The following is a 21,867-nucleotide window of genomic DNA, read 5'->3' on the forward strand; positions in this document are numbered from 1 at the left end:
TGTCCTCAAAGCACAGCAACACACCTGAGGCCACTCGCTCTCGGTGCCCTTGACGCAGACTGACCTCATTAATTATGATCCTGCTGGCCATCCGCAGCCGCGTCCTGGGACCAAACTTGTTGGTGATCATGATGCGTAAGCCCGCCTCCGGGAAGCTGAACTTGGGAGGACTGGAGCTCATGACCTCGTCCACCATCACCACTGGGTTTTTGCTGTACTGAGGCTCCTCCTTCACTATATTGAGCACAACACCATGATTAGTGGTGAGATCTCCCTTGGGAATGACACCCCAGCACTGGGCTGGCTGACCTCCCCTCATGCTGCAGACCTCCTGGGGCTGTGATCTGGGCAGCTGCCAGGGGACTGCCTGCCAACTGGGAGTGTTAGCCGAGGCCCCGGGGTCCCATGCTACAGGATGCCTCACAAGCAAACGCTTCACGTCTAGCCCCTCCGCCGGGTGATGCCCCCTCTCTTTGGGGTCCGTCTTGACTAAGGCCTCTCAGTTCCTCGTCCGCACCTCACTGGGAGGCCCGGCTACAATTCAGACAGGGTCCCTGCCCCCTCCTAGCCCATGACGGCGAGGGGACCTTTCTTCCCCTCTGTTGACAGGGGCTCAGATAAAACTCTGGAAATTGACAAGGGCCCTCCAGGATGGAAAATGCTAGAAAGCACCAGATAGCACTGGCTCTGAGCTTCCCACCAGGCCACCTGCTCTGTTTGAACAACCATCTCCACCTGGCGGAGGAGGACAGGGGCCTGGCAGTGAGGGTGAGGACCACAGGGGCTGAACGAGGCAAGAGAGACCCCAGAGGAAAGACTGCTTGCTGAGGGCTGCTGGCCACATCCCACGTCTCCGATAAAACACACACCCTCCAGCAGGGAGGCCAAAGTCTCTGACCCTTTGCTTCCCACCTCCCCCCAGACCCCCATCACCCCAAGAGGCTGAAGAGTAAGTGTCTCCAGGCCTCAGGCCTCTTCCTTGCCACCTTCACAGGCTCGCTAGGGGCTGGCCTCCCCGGGGGATCTGACATGTAACTCCCGAGCCCTGGGCAGGCCAGGAATGGAACCGCTCAGGAACACAGCACACAGAAGCAGGTGGTTTTTCCCTCTGGGGAGACTGTCAAAGCGGGTAGGCCTGTCCCCCTATGCTGGTCACCGGCTCCTGGAGAGTGGCCTTTCCCGGCAGGAGTAGCCAAGAGCACACCCTCGAGAGAGTTAATGGCACCAACACGAGCAAATGCACACCGGACACGCACACCCTCACCAAACAGGCAGCAAGGCTCAGCAGACAGGAGGCGTGGAGGTTAGAAACGAAGCCAGGAGGACCCCGCATTTGTCGGGACAGACGCTAACCTCTAAGGAGGTGTGCGCCGGAGGTCCTGGTTTGTTTGGTAACGCATGTGTTATCGCTTGGGTGAAAGCAGATTACTTACAGTTCAGAAGAGAAGAGTTAAGGAGACAAAGGCCAACAGAGGTTGCCAGAGGGGATTAGCGAGCGGTGGGCACAGAGAGCCTGGGCCAGCGTTCTTGATGGTGGCCGAGATGCCAGGGGGTTATTTGAAGGAGGAGTTAGTAGAGGAGTTCCTGCTACAGGGGGCTTCAGTGCTCAGGGCTTTGGGAAGGGCCCCTCTCCTGGCCGATTTCTCCGAGTGGCTCTGGCCCACTCGGAGGAGCAGGACCGCTCACTGCTGGAGAGCTTGAACCACTCCCTCCTAGGGAGGAGACCTGCCGAACCACCCGCCGGCTCCAGGCTCTGTCCTATCCGTAGAACCAGCCCTGACGTGGGCATCCCCTGGGGAAACCCTGGGATCAGAAGGAGGGAGCCTCTGGAGCATCAATTCATTGAGGCAAAAGCCATGATAACTGGCTTCCCCAGGGTGGGGGTGGGGTGGGGGATAGAGAGAGGACTCTCGTGGTGTTGCCACCAAATGGCAGCAGGAGGTGGTACGGCCAAGCCAAGGGGGGCTGCCCGGAAAATCACTCTGTTACAGAATGTTTTTCTGGCACTTCTTCAGCCCCAGGCCAGGCGTCTGCCTCCTTCCTCACCGCTGGAAGCCCAAGTCGGATCCAGGGCCAGGGCAGCCTGGAAAGTTCCACTGTGAGCCTAGCCGTTAGCACCAGGAGCCCCGGCTGTGAGGCTGTGGGCAACCAGCAGAGAAGGGGGGACTCCCTCAGCAGCTGGAAATGGGGAACGGGAGGTGCCCTCCTCCTCTGCCCTGGGGACCTTTTCTTGGACCTTTCTCTGCTTTCTTGAGCAGAATTGAAGCGTCATGTGAAAAATTTCTAAGAGTTTTAGAAAAACCCAAACATCCGAGTGAAGAACAGAGCGGGAAGATATTATGTACCACCCCCCCAACCCAAAATAAGAAAAAGAAAAAAAAAAGAAAGGCCCGAGAGGATTTGGTAAAAAGAACCTCATGACCTTTAAAGAACATTTAAGTACATAAAGACATTTTACAAGAGTGGTAGTAACAAGGCCAAACACCTGGGAAGGGGCCGGGTTGAACAGTTTGATTTGGCCCAGGGAAGCACCGAAGCTGGTAACAGGAAAAACCAGAGCTGTGTGTGCCTGTGGGGTCTTGACAGAATCCACCAGCCAGCAGTCCTGGGCTTCCTCGGGTGGGTGGGTAGATGGGGACCTGCCCATAGGCCGAGGAGCAGGGAGGGGGAGCTCTGCCTTGGAAAGACTGGTGACAACTACACCATTAAGAAAGGCAAACTCCTGGGCACCTGGGTGGCTCAGTGGGTTAAGCCTCTGCCTTCGGCTCAGGTGATGATCCCAGGCCCCTGGGATCGAGTCCCGCATTGGGCTCAGCAGGGAGCCTGCTCCCCGCCCCCCCCTTCTCTGCCTATTGTGGTCTCTCTGTCAAATAAATAAAGAAAATCTTAAAAAAGAAAGAAAGAAAGAAAGAAAGGCAAACTCCTGAGGCCCCCTTCTCAGTCCCTGAAGGGTTCCTGCGAGCACCTTCCTCCTTCCTCAGTCTATTTCTGGGGGGACAGTGCCCTGCGGTGACTTACACACAGGGCCCTCCACCAGCCTGGGCTACGAAATCCTGAAGGCTCCATCTCTGGGACTCCCCCCTCTCAGTTTTCAGCCCTGCAGCCTACCCCCCCCCCACCCCCTGCCCAGACCTTTCTCTCCTTGGCCTTTATCCAAATGCCTCCTCCTTGATGAAACTTGGAGGGAGGCCCATCTGCCTCCTTTTCCTATGTTTGCGGGGAGGGGCAGCCCTGTGTCTAATCTTCCAATTTTCTAGACATTTTCCCAGACTTAGATGTTTGGGGGAAAATAAGAGACCTGTGGGGGAGGTCCTACTGTCCTGGGTGTCAAAGGAATGGAGACAGCGGCAGGACAGAGCCCTAGGAGAGGCCCCACGTGGGCTGTGGCTATTCTGCGAGTAAGGGATGCTTCCCACGGGACACTAGGGAGGGGCCTCCTGCATGGGCCATGCAGGTGGTAGGGAGCTCTCGGGGCTGGCACCTGAGGAATGAATGACTCCCACCACTACCACTTGGAATCTTTCTTCTTTGCCATGGAGGTCCTGTGGGCCCCGGAGCACTAATCTCAGTGTACAAGACTGGGCAGGAATCAGCCTCTGTCCTGAGACGCTGTGCTCAGGGATCTGCAGTTGGGACCTTGGGCCCGCTCTGTCTGTGGAGCTAAAATGCAAACCAGCAGCCACATCCGTCCCTCCTCTCTGTGGAGGTTGTCCTGGAAACGGGCTCTCTCCTGGGGGAGGCTGCTGGGCATTTTGGCGACAGGACACATGGCTACAGCTTCAAGCTCTCCAGGCCTCCCCTCTCTGACCATCAGGGACCAGTGCCGTCTGGCAGCCGGGCCGTAACCATGACTACACTGATCCTCCCCCAACCCCAGTGGGCTTCTTCCTTCTCTTCCATATGGAGACATTCATTCCTCCCTCAAGCACCTGTGACAGGTGCCTCCATCGGGCGGTTGCCTGAGACGGGACAGAACAAACTTGCCGGACATCCAGGGCTTGGAGCCCCTACTCAGATCTGCCCCACGGTGAAGACTAGCGAGGGGCCAAGGAGGACAGATTTCAGCCCCCACACGTCCCAGACATGAGCAAACCGGCCCCCGAGACCACCGGGGCTGTCATAGACCCCATGAAGGAGTGAAAGTCGCCTGAAAAAGGATGTGGCTCGCCTGGGGCCACGGGGAACACAGAAGAAAGACCCTCACGTGGCCCCGTCCACCTGTCATGCTGGTGGAGAAGGCCTTTACCAACCCTGTGGGTGGGACTGGAGATGCCAGGCTCATCTGTTTTTCCATAATCCTCATTACAGAAACCTATTCAGGCCTTACCACTCCCTGGGGGCCCAGAACCCCAGACAAGGGGGCCGCCCCTGGGGCCAGGGCTCCCAGGCAGGGCTCTCTGGGGCGGGTCTGGGTGTTCCTGCTCAGCTCTGTGGCTGCCCTCCCAGGCCTTGCCGTTCCTCTGGGTGACAAGACAGAGATCTCTCCAGAACAGAGTTCTCCACCAGAACTGGGCCTGGCATATGAGAAATCACAGGGAGACCTGAGCCTGCTTTGCTACCCCAAGTCCTCCACCTCCTGCCACTGGCCTTTTCCGAGGGTCAGACAGGTAATTTGCTGCTGTTTCACAGGAGCCCAGCAGGCCTGGAACCATTCTCAGGAGGCTTGGGGGAAAGTTCCCGGGCATGACTGTTGGCTCTCTTCATCCTTCTCCCTTCTACGCAAACACAAGTCTGAGCCACATCTCCTTGTTTAGGGCCTTGGGACCAAAGGTAAGAGAGTGACAATTTAGGTGGGTTGTGTGTGCGTGTGAGAGAGAGAACGGGCGATGGTTTCAGTGACTCAGCGTGGGCCGCTCCTGTCTGCTCAGCCTTACCTCGCCCCAGCAACGGCATGGAGGGATCGTCAGAGCTACTATCACAGTAATCATTACCATCCTCCAGCTCGCTGTTGACGGTATTGCCATTGGCAATGGTCTTTTGTTTGATGGTGAAAAAGGCCTGCATCTTCACATTGTACCTGGAAGTTAAGGCAGGAGGTCAGAGCCCGGGGAGATGCCTGGCACCCCACCCCCACCCCGTGCACACACAGTCAGAAGGCCCTGGGCGTGGCCTGTGGAGGCGGCGAGGGGGAGTGGAGGGTGCTTAGCGGAGCTGACAGTCCCCTGACAGGACCCCGAGAACATCGTGCTGTCACAGGCCCACCCCACCGGGCTATTAGTGGCTTCCCTGGGCGGGGGGTGAGGAGGGGGGCATAAGGAACCTCTGGTCCAAGAGCATGACCCATGTCTACTCATGCCCGTCCCAAGCCTGTCCTAATAAAAGAAGTTCAGGCCAGTGTCAAAGGCAGGCTCGAAGGAAGTGTCACCAGGTTGGTCTTCCCTGCCACAGCCATGAGTCCTGCTCCCATGGGCTGCCCGGCAGGCTAGCCTGCACCCCTCACAGCCAGGCACACACCCCAGAGAAGACTCCGTCTCCGGCTCAGACCCCAGGCCACCCACCTCACTGGAAGGTGCTCAGAGAGCGAGTGGTTCACGTGAGGACAAGCCTGCTGCACTTGGACAGGTGATCACCCATTTGCACAAAATACCGTAAACATCTGATATAAATGTGGGGATTCAGAGTCTCCTAAAAGTCAGTGTTGCTTTTAACTCTTTCTGGGGATGTGGACAAGACAACAAAACCTGAAGGGGACTCAGCTCACAGAGAGGTTGTTTTTTTAAATGTGGAAAAATCTGCTATTTTAACTCTTTTTCATTTTTAAGTGTCTAACTCGCTGGCACTAATCACAGTCCCGGGACGTGTCGGGTGACTGTCAACATAATTTACTGTCGGGTTGCAGCATCCCAAACCAGTCTGTGTCTGTACATCAGTTAACCAGTAACCACCCCCCACACCCCTGGTAATCTCTAACCTACTAGCTCTATGGATTGGGCTCTCCAGAGTCCCTCGCCCAAGCGGAATCATACCGTCTTTGTCCTTTTGCGACTGGCTGCTTTCCCTTAGCACATTTACAAGGCTCATCCCAGTCTGATGTTCCTGCCTTGTTAGAGCTGAATGATACTCCTCGCCAGCACTTTTGAGATCACGCTGAGCCAGGCGGTTTCCGGAGGCGGCAAGCGAGCCCAACCTGACCCTGGGGTCTGCACCTTCCTTCCTGAGTGGCGTGCCCTGGAGTCGCACCAGGCTGAGCCCCTGCTAGGTGGCACTGTACGAAGCCTGGTGCGAAAGCCGGGCAGCCTGGCTCTTTGAGAAGAGGGGATTTATGATGACCGTGAGAAAGGGTGGTCCCCCAGGGCAGCAAGGAGCCCCTGGGAAAGAGGTCTTGCTGGCCACCTGTCTTCAAACAGCCTCATCCTCTACCCACCAGCCCAGCCTCCCCTGGTCCAGGTGTGGACAGGAGCCCCCAAACAGTGTCTGAGCACCCCAGTGGGTACCCCCAGAGAACCGGAGCTGGCTGGAAGTGACTGGAAGGTCTGTCATCAGTTTCGTCTGGGCTTTAATGAAAGGCTAGAGCAGGAAGTGGAACAAGGTGTCAGACTTCCCAGCAGGGAGAAGAGAAAAGCTACTTACTTCATGATCAGAATGTAAAACGCGTACAAGATGATGAGAACCAGTCCTTCCCACCTCAAAGAGAGAACGGAGACTGTGGTTAGGACAGGGTGCCTGTGGCCGCGGGGTCTGGGGCTGACCCCTCCGCCCCAGCCCTGGCCCCAGGCAAACAGGGGCGTCATCCTAGGCTGTGGCCAGCTGCCATCTGAAGCCCTCTTGGGGACAGAGAAGGTGAGGGTGGGTTCTTCTCAGCGACATGGGTCCACAGGGATCAGGCAGCATTCTCACGGGTATCCAGAAAACAGGGGGACCAGGACCACCCCATCCCAGGACCCACAGAAGGGAGCAGCCTGGAGTCATACCCACTTGGTCCTAAGAAACCTGTGCGCTCACCGTAGATTCTGGCCGGGCCAGAAAGGCTGTGGGTACAGGTGGGGAGGGGTCTGAAGAACTGCAGGGAGAGAGGGGCCGGCACAGGAGCCCGCAGGGCGGTTCCGGAGCGGGGCAGGGGCGGGGCCTTCCTGGGACGCTCACCCCGCTGTCCAGGAGGTGCAGCGCCCAAACCTACATGCGTGCAGGGACCTCAGACCACAAGCCTCTGAGGAGCAACCCAGCTTAATCTGTCTGGTCATCTAACAAATGCGTGCTGAAGGCCTACTGTGCGCCAGGCATGAGCTACGATTGTTTTCGGGAACTCTCCCTCTGCTGGCAGAGCCTGCAGCCCAGCAGAGCTGTGTGAGTCGGCGATGACCCCACTGCTGCTGCCCCCAGTCCATCTAGGAGGAGACCCTGGATGAGGAGTGGCTGCCTGGCTCACAGGGTGGGTTAGGGGCCCGGTGGGGGCCGAAAGCAGGTTTCTCTGGGCCCAGAGCACCCGGCTGCTCATGTCCTCAGTGAGGCCTCCTGAGCACAGTCCCACAGAGAGACACTGATGGGATGCCGACTCTGAATCACCATCATGAAGAGAATGTCTCTACGGCTTACGGACGTACAATACACTGACACAGTGAAAACACCAACCTTTCAAGTTTCTGCTTTATGTATCTTAATTAAGGCATCATTGCCTACCTGGAAGTCATCAAGGTGAGTTCCTACATTTTATTCTATTCTGTTTACCTTTGCTTTTTACAGCGAGATCTATGGTGCTTCTTAAAAACATTTTATTTATTTGAGAGAGAGAGAGAGAGAGAACAAGCATGAGTGGGGGGCAGAGGGAGAGGGAGAAGCAGACTCCCGGCTCAGTAGGAAGCCCAACATGGGGCTTCATCCCAGGACCCTGAGATCATGACCTGAGCTCTAGGCCGATGCTTAACCCACTGAGCTACCAGGTGCCCCTACAGTGAGATCTTTTTTTTTTTTTTTTTTTTAAGAGACTCTTTTTTTTTTTTTTTTTTTAAGATTTTATTTATTTATTTGACAGATCACAAGTAGGCAGAGAGGCAGGCAGAGAGAGAGAAGTGAGGATGCAGGCTCCCCGCTGAGCAGAGAGCCCGATGCGGGGCTCGATCCCAGGACCCTGGGATCATGACCTGAGCCGAAGGCAGAGGCTTTAACCCACTGAGCCACCCAGGCGCCCCTACAGTGAGATCTTTAATTCACCTGGATTCTCCTCTTGTATAAGGTGTGAAGAAGGGATCTGGTGTTATTTTGTTCTGCATAGCTCCCTAGTTTCCCCAGCAGTATCTGAGACCCTCTCCCTAACTCACTGCCTGTCGTGACACCTGTCATATCCCCCAGCTAAGAAATGGGCCCATGACTGGTTTCTTGATTCCACAGTCCATTTTGGCCCACGTATATCCTTGTGACAAAATTCTTTACCGTTTTCATTATTTTAGCTTTATAATATGTTTTATTTGGCAGAGCAGGAACACTGAGGGAAACAATCTTTGTCGCTTTGGAAGTATAAAGGTGTGACTGTTTAGGATGACGCCTTTTTACTTTCACAAGGGCATAAGCTCAGGTCTGTAGTAGTAATCTCAAGAAAAATTCAACGAACCCAACAAGGAAGGATAGGAGCAAAAAATGAACAAGAAACAAACATTTAAAACTTACCACACAATTTCCTCATCATATATGAACTGGAAGGCAAAAGAAACAAAGGATGGGGGCATTATTTATTCCAAAAGAACACACACTGACCCTTAAGCGCTCAGAGCTCACCCACACTGCCTTGTTAGTTTTACGCAAAGCTGGGCTCCTCTCTCCATCTCTGGGTTTCTCAGCTGTACGTAACCTTTCCTTAGATGAAACCCATCCCAGCAGGTGCTACCATGTGTTAGCGTGGGCCTCCCGAGAGAAATGGCCTGTGCTTCATTACACTCCAAGTCACAGGTGGGACCAGCCTGGCAGGGGCCTGCCATCAGTAAGGGAACAGACTTGCTGAAATCAACACTCTGGAAAACTGAAAAGACCCCTACCTGTCTGTCTCCCTGCAGTTCCTACCTGTCTATGATACTCGTGTATGCGGAAGGGAAGGGATATTATTTTCCTTTTTTTTTTTTCCTAAGTATTTATTTGAGAGAGAGAGAGTGAAAGCACGAGCAGGGGGGAGGGGCAGAGGGTGAGGGAGAAGCAGACTCCCCACAGAGCAGGAGCCCTAACATGGGACTCTATTCCAGGTCCCTGGGGTCATGACCTGAGCTGAAGGCAGATGCTTAACTGACTGAGCCACCCAGGTGCTTCAAGGGATATTATTTTCTTAAAAAGAGAGTAACCTCTTTGGCGATTCTAAGAGCAGAGGACCCACTTGTACCATTTGAAGGGAGCCCCGGGCTGATGGTGAGGGTGCCACGGTTTCTGCAGAGGGCACAGACATTGCCCCACAACCCCACCCAGCATCTCGGACACAGGCACAGATGAATGATGCTCCTGAGGACCAGGGGAGGAGTCCTGAGACCACCGCAGCCAGGTCCAGTGTGGATGGGAATTTGGAAGGGCTACACCCACCCACTGACCTTGGAGACAAAGAGGCCCTGCACAGGATGTGGGGAGAAGCCAGGGACCCATGGTGCTCCACTGTCCTGGCTGTCACGGCAGTCAGTGCACACCAGAGCTGCCATGGGGAGGCCACTTCTGGGGGGGGGGGTGTCATCCTGACCGAGCATCCCTGTGAGGCTCCCCAAGCTCCAGGCTCTGAGGAAGTGGCACTGAACAGAGCGCCCCCCCCTCCTGGGGGAACGTGAGGACATGTGTGGGGGATATTTTTAGTTCTTACAGCCCAGTGGAGGGCTGTTTAGAGACAGGGACAGGCAGGTGGTGACCAGCCTAGAACATGTGACATAGTCTGTCAGAAGGTTTTCCCACACATAAAGACCTCTTATTTAAATGTCTGGCTAAAATTCAGACATGTGGTGGCAGCGGGAGGTGGGGGGGAGAGAAAGACCTGAACCCAGAACTTAACTGTGTTATAAAAATCAAAATACTTTTACATAGTTTTAATAAATATGTAATTTTCTAGTGAGGTAGCAAATGGAGGGACAGGTGGACCTGGCTCAGCCTAGGATTTTATCAGGAGTCGTTTATGATTTTGGAAAATCGGGTCTTCAATGTCGGCACCCCCCACGGGGCCCAAGGGGCCCGCCCAGCACCCGGCCTCAGTCTGCACAGGTCAATTTCAGGGTCAGAGATTCTTCCATACGGGGGTAATGATCATATCACCCGGGGTTCTAGCATCTTTGCGCCAAAACACTTACCACTGAGAGATGTAATCTCTTATTATCAAGGTCTTCTGTCTGTGATAGTTTGGGCATCATTTGATTCTTTTTTTTGAAACTGCGTACAGGTATATTGTTTTATCTGTGACTTCCCTTTTCGGGGTTGTGTAGGCAGGGGTCCCAGTGGTCTCAAATGGTCCTAGTAATGCACCACCTGACATTCATGCTGCAGGCCCTGTCTCTACAGCCTGGAGCTGGGGACCAGCTCCTGACAAACAGAATGTGGCCAAAGCAATGGGTTACAGCCTCCACGATCAGGTCACAGGCTCCCTTCCACGGTGGCACCTTCTCACCCCTGCTCTGAGTGCAGCCAGTCAGCGTGGTGAGCACAGCACGTCGAGCAGGCAGCCAGGAAGGCTCGGAGAAGGCTTATCTGCAGCCCTACGAGGGGACCCCCCCCCAAAAGCAGATTCTCACTGGGGGAGTCGTGTACCCTGGCCACCATCTGTGCAAAACCCCAAAGCAGAGAACGCAGGTCAGCCACCCCCCCATTCTGATCCACAGGCAACAAGAGCGAGAACTATTTGCTAGTTGAATGAAGCTGCTAAGTTTGGGGGAAATTTGTTACCCACAGATAAATCGTACAAGAGATGGGACTGTCCTGTACAGTTGGCTCTAGATCTTGTGAGGTCGAGAACTCTCTGGGGCACATTCCAGAAAATCTGGGCACACCACAGTCCTCTGCCCTCATGCCACCGCCTGAACTGAAACGTCTCCTCTGGGGGCGGCAGGCTTCTCGGCACTAGCCTGTGCCTTGTGGTTCAGTGTCATGGGCCATGATGCCACGCTAGCCCTCGGGGGACCGCGGGGGTAATCTCTCGTCTCTCTCCCTCACACTAACAGACCCCAGAAACCCTGTTCCAGCTCTTCTGCCTTTCTCCGTGTTCCCCCAGCCACCCATTCTCCCTGCCTCCAGCCAGCCTCGGTCTCTCTCCTGCTCTGCAAAAAGCGGTGAACCCAGAAACTCGGATTCTCAGGCATCGGGCTCTAAGGGAGGCTCAGAGGGCCCCTGAGGAGCAAAGGGCTTGAACTTAACTTTACAGACCATGTGACATGTGCTCTGACGTTTCCAAGGCCTTTTTGAATTCAAGGTGCTCGCTGGATTTGCTCCATAACCAGGGTGTCAGGCACGAGGTTTTCAGGCGAGGGAGGCAGAGTGGCGAGGGGACCGGGACAGAGACGGGGGCGGGGGGTAACTCACAGCAATGAGCACGATGACAGAGAGGGTGTAGTACACGGAGTCTCGGCACACAGCCCACCACGTCAGACGGACCACCTGCCAAGCAAAGGGCTGTCAGCTGCTGCTGGCTGGGGAGATGGGGGGTGGTGCAGGGACTAGCTTTCTCACCAGCCCTGAGCCCCGCAGGGGCAGGGATGCACCCACAGAGCTCCCACTAACTGTGCCACCAGAAACAAGCCTCTCCCGGCTGCTCGAGGCCACCCAGTGCTCTCCATTGTATTTCGGCAACAGGACAAAAGTACACAGTGTTTGTAAGTGACGGCCTAGCTGTTCCCTCTCCTCTGAGGTAACAACCTGTCTCACAGCAGAAGCCCAGGGTCAAGGCAGAGCCAGATGCTGGAAGCTTCTGGTGGTAAACTACCTCGCTTGGCCAGGTAGGGCTGACTCATGAGCCTGCCTCTCTGGGGGTGAGTGTAATGCCCCCACGGCCCTGAGGACCAGGAAGATGGTCAAGGGGTAGCAGCAACAGGCCAGCTTCAGCCTCCTTGCTAAGGAAGCCAAAGGCAGGCCTCAGATATTTCCAGAATCTAGCTCAGGGTCAAGGTTACAGGAGGGACCTCTCAAACATCTACTGCTGCTCAGTGAACGCTCAACCTTGGCCCAGACAAGAGAGCCAACCCTGTCCTGCCCTCGGATCTGATGGTGCTGGACGTGGACAGAACGTCAGATGCCACTTGTACCTGGGAGGACCCGGGCCTGGAGGGGGAAGCCGACTTGCTCAGCCTCGGTCAGTCAAGGACACACCAAAGGCGAGGTCTCAGGTTCCCCCACTGATGTCTCTTATATCACTCTACGAAGGGAGACAAACCACTGACCTGCCCCGCAAATAATCCACAAACGCCGATTATACACAGGATGTTGAACACCGCAGAGCCCACGATGGTCCCAACGCCAACGTCTCCGTGGGTGATGAACACGCCTGCAACAGGACAGGCAGAAAGCTTCCTGTGCTGGCCCTGTCCCTGCCCTGGGCTGCTGGGAGGGCTGTGTCCCCAACCCCATGGACGGAGGGAGTTGTTCTTCTCATCACAATGCCTGGGGGGCCGAGGGGGACGGCAGAACCAGAGACGAGAAAGTGTCCTGGGTGACCAGCTAACTCCATCCCCCCCTCCTTTTTAAAACACAGCTTTATCAAGATATAATTCACATGCCATTAAACTCACCCATTCAAAGTATATAATCCCGTTTTTTTTGGTATAGTCACAGAATTGTGCAACCATCACCACAATCTCATTCTAGAACATTTTTATCCTGCCCCCACAAAAGGAGCCCTCTACCCACCCGCCCTTTGCTCTCCCACACGCCCCAGGGAACCTGACTTTACTTTCTGTCTCCCTAGCTCTCCCGCTCTACAGTTGGGAAAACAGAGGCTCAGAGCTGACAAATGCCCTCACTGGTCAGGGGTGGGGGTCTGGGTCCTGTATCCCCCACTGGGGGCCTTTCTTACCAATAACAGAGGCAAACAGCTCGGGCGTCGAGCTTCCTGCGGCCATGAAAGTGGCTCCAGCCACATCTTCACTCAGATGGAGCTTCTGAAACAGAAGTGAGCACACTCAGGCTGTGAGGTGGGGACAGCGGACACAGTCACTGGCACGCCCACGATCATGGCAAGCTTTGGGGACTGCTGTGGCCAGAGTCCGGCACCTGGGCTGGCCGTGTCGCCTCCCGGCACCCTGAGCACACGCCTCCTGCTACTCTGTGGGCCACCCCACCCGGAGTCCCCTATGCCCTTCCCCTGTCCCTTTCTGCTCACTTGCCAAACCCCTAAATGAGGTCACCTCTCGAGAGTCAGCTGTTCCCCTTGGACCAGTGGGAGAGTCTGGTCCTCCAATTAATGAAACACAAACCACTCAGTGAGGGTGTGAGGACTATGCTCGTGCCTTCCTCTTGGACGGTGAAGGTTGGTCTTTTTCACCTCTGGATTGCCAGTGCCTAACTCAGAGTCCGGGACACAGTGGCGCTCAGCCAGCAGCCACCTCCAGGGCCCACGCAGACCTTGGTACCATGCAGACTTCCCCGCATCAGGGCTGTGGGACCTAGAGGTCCCAGAGGCACAGTCTGGCCCTTGCATTCCAGAAGACCTTCTCCGTGGCAGCCCCGATGCCTGGCTGCTCACGGACCCAAAGACCCAGACAACCTAGCTCTGGGGATGCGGCTGGATCTCTGACAAGGCACATTCTCCTTGGCAAGGCCGTGCTCCAGCCACAGAGGACCATCCCCTGATCGAGAATACACTGTCAGGGGCTTTGGATGCTGGGAGAAGCCACAAAGATTCTGGGTCTCCCTGAACCCCAACTTGAAGGCACTTACTCTATGGAGCTCAGAAGACATCTGGACAGGGCTCGGTCTCCTCCTGCATCCACCTTCCCAAGTACCCTGGGCAGTCTGGGGTCAGTACAACCTCCCTACTGACCTTGGTATAGGAAGGGGCCCCTCAGAGGGGTCAGAGCTCTGGGCTTCTGTCAAGCACTGACCCCCCCAGGGCAGAAGCCCGGCCACCCTGACCTCATCCATCAGGAGAGGGTTCCACAGAAAATGATCTGCCATCAGAGCATTTCCGGTATCTTCTAGCACATTACAAACCGTGCTACATCCCGTTCTATCTTCGCCTGAGCTATTCCTTCCTCCTAGAATGCCCTTCCTTGCCCTCTCTGCTTGGAGAAATCCTTACCACTTCAGAAGTTTAGATCAGATACCACTTCCTCCATGAAGCCCTCCTAGGCTTCTCCCCAGCAGACACATTGCATTCCTCCATTTGGCTCTTCAGTTCTTTGATGGCTCTTACTGAGCCCCTTCCAGGGGACTTGCCCATAGGGCCAGGACCATCCCCCTTGCTCACGTCTGTGTCCTTACAGAGACAGGTAACCTGGAGGGGCCTTTCCACTGGGCACTGTCCTGTGCATTGGTCACCCATCCCCAGAGGCCATCTCCTGATTCTCTCCATATACTCTTTCTCTGGCTCAACTTGCTCATTGACCCATGGTTCAGTCTGAGTCGGGGGGAAGATGGAGAGGCGAGCAAGGGGAGACCAGGGGAAGGGAAGGCCTTGGCACCTTGCTGCCACATTCCTCGCTCCTCAGGAGGCTCTATTCTGTACTCAGCAGCAAGGAAGCCCCTGTCCTAACAAGCTCTGCCCCCAGCTGCAGATGTCACAACAACCACATGGCTTCAAATAGGTAGGAGATTTCACGGGGACAAAGTGTGCCAAAGCCCAGAGCGGTCTGCACATAGTAGGTGCTGGAAATGGAAGTAGTTATCCTTTCTTGGTTGGCGGCCAAGGGTAAGGCAGAGCAGAGAGACACCCTAGAGCCTTTTAAAAAATTTTTAAAAAATATTTTTATTTTTAATCTCTACGCTCCATGTGGGGCTCAAACTCACAACCCTGAGATCAAGAGTTACATGCTCTACTGACTGAGCCAGGCAGGCGCCCCAACACTGGAGTCTTACATGTGAGAAGAGAGAAGATAAGAAAGTCAAAATCTCACAAAACAATGAGGAGGAGAAAACGTCAGCCTGCAAACACTGGACCAAAGGGCATTCTTTGCTCAGCCTCTGGATCCTCCCCCGCGACACGGATCCCCACCTGGTCCCCGCCTCCTGCAGCTTGTGGGAAATGCTCCTTAATGGGCAGGTTTGGCTTCACCAGTGACAGCTTGCTGGGAAACCAGAGGTCCTGGGTGCTGATGGCATGTGGGAGATCAAATCAGGGAGAGAATGGCTCCTGCCAACTCCGCTCTGGGGATGTCAAAGCCAGGCTCTACCATGGCCCCACTAAGCACGTGGCCAGTCGTCACCACCAGAGTGCTCCCTGCTTGGTCCTTCTCCATCTGGCCCTGATAAGTCCCATGTCCTGGGTTGCCCCAGGCCCCCCAGCCCCAGCCTGGCTTTGCTGTGAGATCCCAAGTCCCCCCTACTTACTTCGCAGATCTTCTCCAGAGACGGAACAAAAAAGTCATCACAGACTATGGCCAAGGCATAGAACATGTACAGAGCCTGAGGAGGAAATGGGGGAGATGGTCAGCAAACGCACCTGCTGCCGAGGAGGCATGGCTGGCCAGATGTCACGTCCCGAACCAGGCAGCCGTTGCACCCTGCCAAGGCAGAGGCCAGGTGCAGAGAGAGAGAGACACAGAGGAAAATTCCAGCACCACAGAGATCTGCTCCCTCATGAGCAGATGGGGAAACTGAGTCTCAGGGAGGGGAAATAACGTGCTGGGCAACAAACGGGATGAGAGCTCAGGCCACATGATCTTGGGCTCCTTCTCCTCTTTGTAAAGCACCAGCTCTCTCCCCAGCACCATTTCAGGCTGCTCTCAAAAGGCAAGCTCTAAGCCTTAGGGCTAAGAAGGAAAGCATTTAGAATCACCATTTTAAGAGTTTAAAGTAAGAACAATTCCGATCTTCCCCCCTTCATTTTAGTGAAGGCACCATTTCCCTCTTACCACCCGGCCACCCGCTGCTGGGATGAATGGCAGTGAGCAGGCGAGCCAGCAGTTCCTGGGATGCTACCTAATGGTGGCAGAAGTTAAGATACACAAGCCATTCACACACGGAGGTTCATGGAACAAAGCGTCCAGATTCTAATGCTGATTCTGGGACTGATTTGCCATGTGCCTTTGGATAAGTCACATTTCCAGGGCTCAGTCCCTTCATCTGTTTGATGACAGAGAGAACAGATCAGTAGTTTCCAAATGGTTTTATATACATGGTTTTACATATCCCTATCCTGTTCATCTTTCCACTGAATTCAACCTATGGGCCAGGCACTATTCTAGGCATCAGGGATCCATGGCTAAACTGCCAGGAAATGCCTCTGCCTCCTGTAACTGACCTTAGTGGGGCAAATAGACAAATAATGTGTAATTGTTGGGGAAAGGCCAGTGCAAAGGCCCTGAGGTAGGAGTCTATCTATGCAGATAGACCAGAGTGATAGTGAAGTAGAAGACAGAGGATGTGAGGTTGGAAGGACAGGCCAGGCCCAGGGCCCATGGACAGATGGGCCTTTGTGCTGAAAGCTGAGGGAAGGATTTCTTTCTTCAAAGACAAAGTGATATAGATGCTCTGTTCACAAAACTGGGAAAGGCTGGGCTGCTTTAGCAAAAACAACTGTGAAGTTGTTGGAGTAGCGCACCAATGAACTGTGATTAATAAACTGGAATATATATCAGCTGTGGCCAAGGCCTCCGAGGCAGGTGTCTACTGCAGTCCAAGCATGGCTGTCCTTGGATCTGACTCATTACCTTTGGGGGGGGGAGGGGAAGCAAAAAGAAACAAATACTGGGGGTTATGGGTAAAGGGAGAGAAAACGAAGGGAGAAAGATCGCGCTATGAAAATCTCAGGATACAGACTTGAGTTCATACCCCCAGAAATTCCCACAACATCCTCTACCAGGCGAAGGGGAGGCTGCATAGCTCTCCTGATGGCCTCGGAAACACATAAGAGAAAAGGAGGCCAAGTTGGTCCCCACCACCCTGGCTGGGCAGCTCTGAGAATGTTCCTTGCGCTGCAGAGAAAAACTGGCTCCAAAGCTTGTGCCTTGTCTTTCTCTTAAAGAAGGTGTCAACAAGGTTTTTCTCAAAGTCAGACAGTAAATATTTCGGTCATGACAGGTCACACAGTCTCTGCCACAGTGATTCTGCAGCCGTAGAATAGAACACGGTGTGAGTGTGGCTGGGTACCAATAAAACTTTATTATAAAAATCAGGAGGTGGGCTAGATTTGGCCCTCTAGCCATCGTAGGGCTCATGTCTGCTCTAAAGGCTCCTGCAAAATCCCTGAGGTGTTCTCAGGTTCGGGAGAGAAGGTTTTGTCTTAGCAATGCCAAGACTTTCCTGAGGCAGAGCCCTAGAGCTATGGGATTAATTTGCCAAACCACAGCCTCTCAGTGAAAGAGGAGGGCATGGGAAAGCCAGGGGAACTAGAAAGATAATAACTCTCTTACGGAAATACACAGGCCTGTCATTCAATATTTGCCTACAACTTTCACTGTCATTAACGGTTTATCCTGTTAATTAAAACTTCACTCATTCATCATTCTCAGGGGGCTACTCTCTCCGCAAGAATCCCAGCTTTTGCTTTCTGAATTCTCTCTTGCAAAGGCTAATACGTGGTGGGGCTTATAGAAGCAAATAGTGCTGGGTGGTTGGGGAACCTAATTAAAGGAAAATCTGCCGTGTCCCAAGCAGAAAAGCAAATCGCGAGCACTTTCCCCACACCATACAAAAGGACTGGCGAACCTGCAAAGGGACAGATAGTAAATATTTTTGGCTTTGTGGACCACGTCACTGTGTTATAGCTACTTTGGGACTGAAGCACAAAAGCAGCCACAGAGAATACAGAAACAATGGGAAGGGCCATGTTCAAATAAAACTTTATTTACAAATACCAGCCGCGTCTTCAGGCTGCAGTTGGCTTACTCTTGTCAGAGAAGAGCAACTTTTGCCTGTACTTGAGGTTTGGACCCGCTAGTCTTTTTTAAACTGGTGTCTGAGGATTCTACCATTGTCATCAAGTCTCATCTGAAGACAGAGGGAAATTTGAGAAAGGGTGTGCCGAGATTTTAAACTATGATTACGTCAAGGTGGTGAGATGTGGAGTGGGAGTGGAGGATCATGGGAATTGTGACAGCAAGCGTGCACAGAGCACTTCTTATCTGTTGTGCAATGTCTAGTGCACTTTACTCACACTCACGCATGGCTGGGAATGTTTTCGCATGGCTGGGAAAGATGCTGTCACTCCCCGTTCAGGAAAGCAGAAAACGGGGCCCAGGAAGACTCAGGAGTCTTGTCTTGGCTCTGGGGCCACTTGCTGGGCAACACAGAGCCAGTCACCCGACATCTTTAAGACTCTGGTTTTTTGTGGTTAAAATGGGTCCAGCACCTGTTCTCCCAGATGTCGTCTTACAAGGATGGGACATCTTTGACACGCTATGGCTTGGCCGTGCTCTGCAGACATGCTCTGGCTGCCTGAGGTGTGGGACTAGCCTATCCCACCCGGGCCACTTACACCGAGGATATGCAGCAGGACGGCTCCGTGTTGTCGCTCCTTGTTGGAGAACAGGTCTGTGGGGAACTCGTGAATCGCTGGAAGACAAGAGGGCACGGCAGGGGGTTAGTTATCAGTGGGTCCCGAGATGGCCTCACTGGCAGCGTGAGAGTCCCCCGTGGAACTGGAGAAACTGCTAGGCTTTCGGCTACCCCAGGAGAGGGGCCAGCCAGCTACAGCTCCCACGTCCACAGCACGCCCAGACTCTTCGGAAAACGTTGCTGAGTACCGAATTATCCACAGACGCTCTAGAAACTTGGCATTGACCTAATTTAACATATCCCTTGCAATTTTTTTTTTTTAACATATGAAACACTTCCTACCCACTAGGATGGCCAAGAGCGATAATAACAAATATTAGCAAGGACATGGAGAGGTTGGAACCCTCATAACTGGTCGGGGTACAGCTGCGGTGGCAGGACAGTCTGGCAGTTCCTCAAAAGGTTGAACATCGAGTTATGACACAACAGAGCGAGTCTAATCCCAAGTATCTGCCCGAGAGAAGTGAGAACACATCCACACAAAATTTGCACGGGGATGTTCATGGCAGTATTATTCATAAGCACCAAAAATGAAATCAACCCAAACATTTATCAGTGGATGAATGGGTAAATAAAATGTGGTCTATTCCAAATGTGGAATATTCCCATACAAGGGAATATTCGGCCATACAAAGACAAAGCATGGATGCATGGAACAACATGGAGGAACCCTCAAGGAGGAAAACATGATGCTGAGAGGAGCCCGTCGCACGGGACCATATATTGTAAGATAATTCCAGAAGAGGCAAATCTAGAGAAACAGAGGTAGATTAGTGGTTGCCTAGGGCTGGAAAGCAGGATGGTTTGGGGGATAAATGTTAAAGGGTGCAGGGTTTCTTCCGGGGTTCATGAAATTGTCCTAAAATTGTGGTGATGTTTGCCCAACTACCAACACCCTAAAAGTCACCCAATTATATACCTTAAATAGATAAATTGTATGGTATGGGAATTCTATCTCAATAAAGATGTTAGAGGAAAACAAAGTAGAAAAATGTCAAAATACACCAAAGAGAGAAATCAGGGGATGGTTCCTTGCTTTGTCTGAGGATTCTGATCACATTCCCAGCAGAGAACTGGGTCCCCAGTGGCTTCAACCCCTACTTGGATCTGCTACAAACACAGTCCCGTTGGCAGTCAGGCTGAGGCTGGAGACGGTCAGTCCCGCTCAGGAGGGCAGGCTCTCTGTGCTCACACTGCCACAAGGTTCAGATTCTGCCTCAAATGTTCACAGCCATGTCTACACGGACAGTTCCTTAACCTCCGTGTGCCTCAGTTTTGCCATCAGTAAAATGGCAAGATGGACCTTAATAATATGCCTTACTTTTTCAAACATTTCCAGCCTGTGGTGAATTTCAGATGTGCCTTCCCAGGATTCTGGGATATGATTCTCTCGCCACTGCCAAGTCAGAATCCCCTGACACCGGAGTCATTTCTGGTCCCGTCTACCCTCCCAGAGATCAGGGACAGGTGTTCTCCTGCAAAGCACTTCTAGCTTCACCCAGGCCCACTGACTCCTCCTGTCAACCTCTCCTTTCACCCATGATGGATCTGTCACTCCAGGTGGGGAACTCAAGATCCCCAAAGAGGTCAAGTGACATCGGCTGGGTTGGGGATGGCAGTGCTGGCATGAGGAGGCAAAACTCCCGTCCCCCCAGTTGGGTATACTCTTGGCGGAACCACACACAAGGGAACATGATCAGCGGGAGAGAGGCTGCCACTGGCACGCCGCCATCTTGGGTCACCGAGTTCCACGTCACAGTCTCTCCTTTGGCCCCAAGAATGCTCCTTTTGGGGTGGGTACCTGTTATGGGCTTTCATCATCCCTAGACAGCGGGTGGCCCTGTGATGTGCAGAGCCTTCTGCATTAGGAATCACACGCTCAGATTCTAGGGTATCACCCTTAACACTCCCGAGGGATCTGAGCAACTTATTTGCTTCTTGGCCTCAGAAGGTTCACAGGGAATGAAGGAATAATTCCTTCTCACCCCACTCCCCCATTCGATATGACCAATGGCTGAGATGACTGAAGTCATTTATGCAAGTCCTCAGCTGGACACTCCCATACCCACATAGTCTTCATCCCATCAGCTAGAATGGAAGCTTCTGGAAGGCAGGGATCCACACTGCCCTGTATTATTACATCCTCTGTGCCTTAGCCAGGCCTGACACTGCAGTGGGTTTCCAAAACACTTTAACAGTTGATTGAACTAAAAAATGTTAAAATACGAATAAAAATGCCCATCTATATCCTCTCATCCTATTAGGATGCTCTCATTACCCTCACAAACCGCTTAAACACCTAAAAGGACAACAGCTTCATGGTGGGTGCTCCATTTGCTTGCAAAGAAACTTCTAGGACGAAAAAAAAAAGCCCTTCTCTGTAAATACAATTTGGCCTTCAGCTCTGAGAGTGATGATTTTCTCCCTTACGTGGAAAATCTTGTTTTCTAAGACTAGATTCTCCCGCAAGGCCTAGAAAACATCAGCTTCCCCAGACACCCAGAAAACGTTCCCACTTTAAAACAAGCAACTTTAATGAAATATGGATTCTTTCACTTATTTTTTTCCTATAATCAAAATTCTTTTTTTTTTTTAATTTCTTTTCAGCATAACAGTATTCATTGTTTTTGTACCACTCCCAGTGCTCCATGCAATCCGTACCCTCCCTAATACCCACCACCTGGTTCCCCCAACCTCCCACCCCCCGCCCCTTCAAAACCCTCAGGTTGTTTTCCAGAGTCCACAGTCTCTCATGGTTCATCTCCCCTTCCAATTTCCCTCAACTCCCTTCTCCTCTCCATCTCCCCATGTCCTCCATGTTATTTGTTATGCTCCACAAATAAGCGAAACCATATGATAATTGACTCTCTCTGCTTGACTTATTTCACTCAGCATAATCTCTTCCAGTCCCGTCCATGTTGCTACAAAAGTTGGGTATTCATCCTTTCTGATGGAGGCATAATACTCCACAGTGTATATGGACCACATCTTCCTTGTCCATTCGTCCATTGAAGGGCATCTTGGTTCTTCCCATAGTTTGGCGATCGTGGCCATTGCTGCTATAAACATTGGGTGTAATCAAAATTCTTTAATAGAACCACTGCTGTCATTTCAAGAGTGGGGACCTGCTCCTAGGTCTGCGGGCTCAGAGATGCTCATTATAAGGGGGGATGCTTGGCATTCCTGGGGCCGGACATTTTTCCAGGAGAAATCCAACAGTCTGGGGTATTTCAAGGCAGATCAATAGATGCTTCTGCCCTGAAAATTCAAGATGGTTCC

The 21,867-nt window shown here is 53.1% G+C and overlaps 1 protein-coding gene across 1 annotated transcript in view; it reads right to left on the minus strand.

Moving 5' to 3' along the window:
- SLC24A4 (solute carrier family 24 member 4) overlaps positions 1–21,867 on the minus strand; it is a gene marked incomplete at its 5' end in the record, with an annotated part of 163,169 nt that overhangs the window by 40,935 nt on the left and 100,367 nt on the right. The window contains 9 exons of the mRNA XM_080809752.1: positions 65–234; positions 4,875–5,017; positions 6,571–6,624; positions 8,602–8,627; positions 11,464–11,538; positions 12,318–12,421; positions 12,950–13,034; positions 15,421–15,495; positions 18,509–18,585. Coding sequence (XP_080665878.1) covers positions 65–234; positions 4,875–5,017; positions 6,571–6,624; positions 8,602–8,627; positions 11,464–11,538; positions 12,318–12,421; positions 12,950–13,034; positions 15,421–15,495; positions 18,509–18,585 — 809 coding nt within the window. The remainder of the gene's footprint in view (positions 1–64; positions 235–4,874; positions 5,018–6,570; positions 6,625–8,601; positions 8,628–11,463; positions 11,539–12,317; positions 12,422–12,949; positions 13,035–15,420; positions 15,496–18,508; positions 18,586–21,867) is intronic.

The sequence above is a fragment of the Martes martes genome, assembly GCF_963455335.1.
Source record: "Martes martes genome assembly, chromosome: 7".
NCBI lineage: Eukaryota > Metazoa > Chordata > Mammalia > Carnivora > Mustelidae > Martes > Martes martes.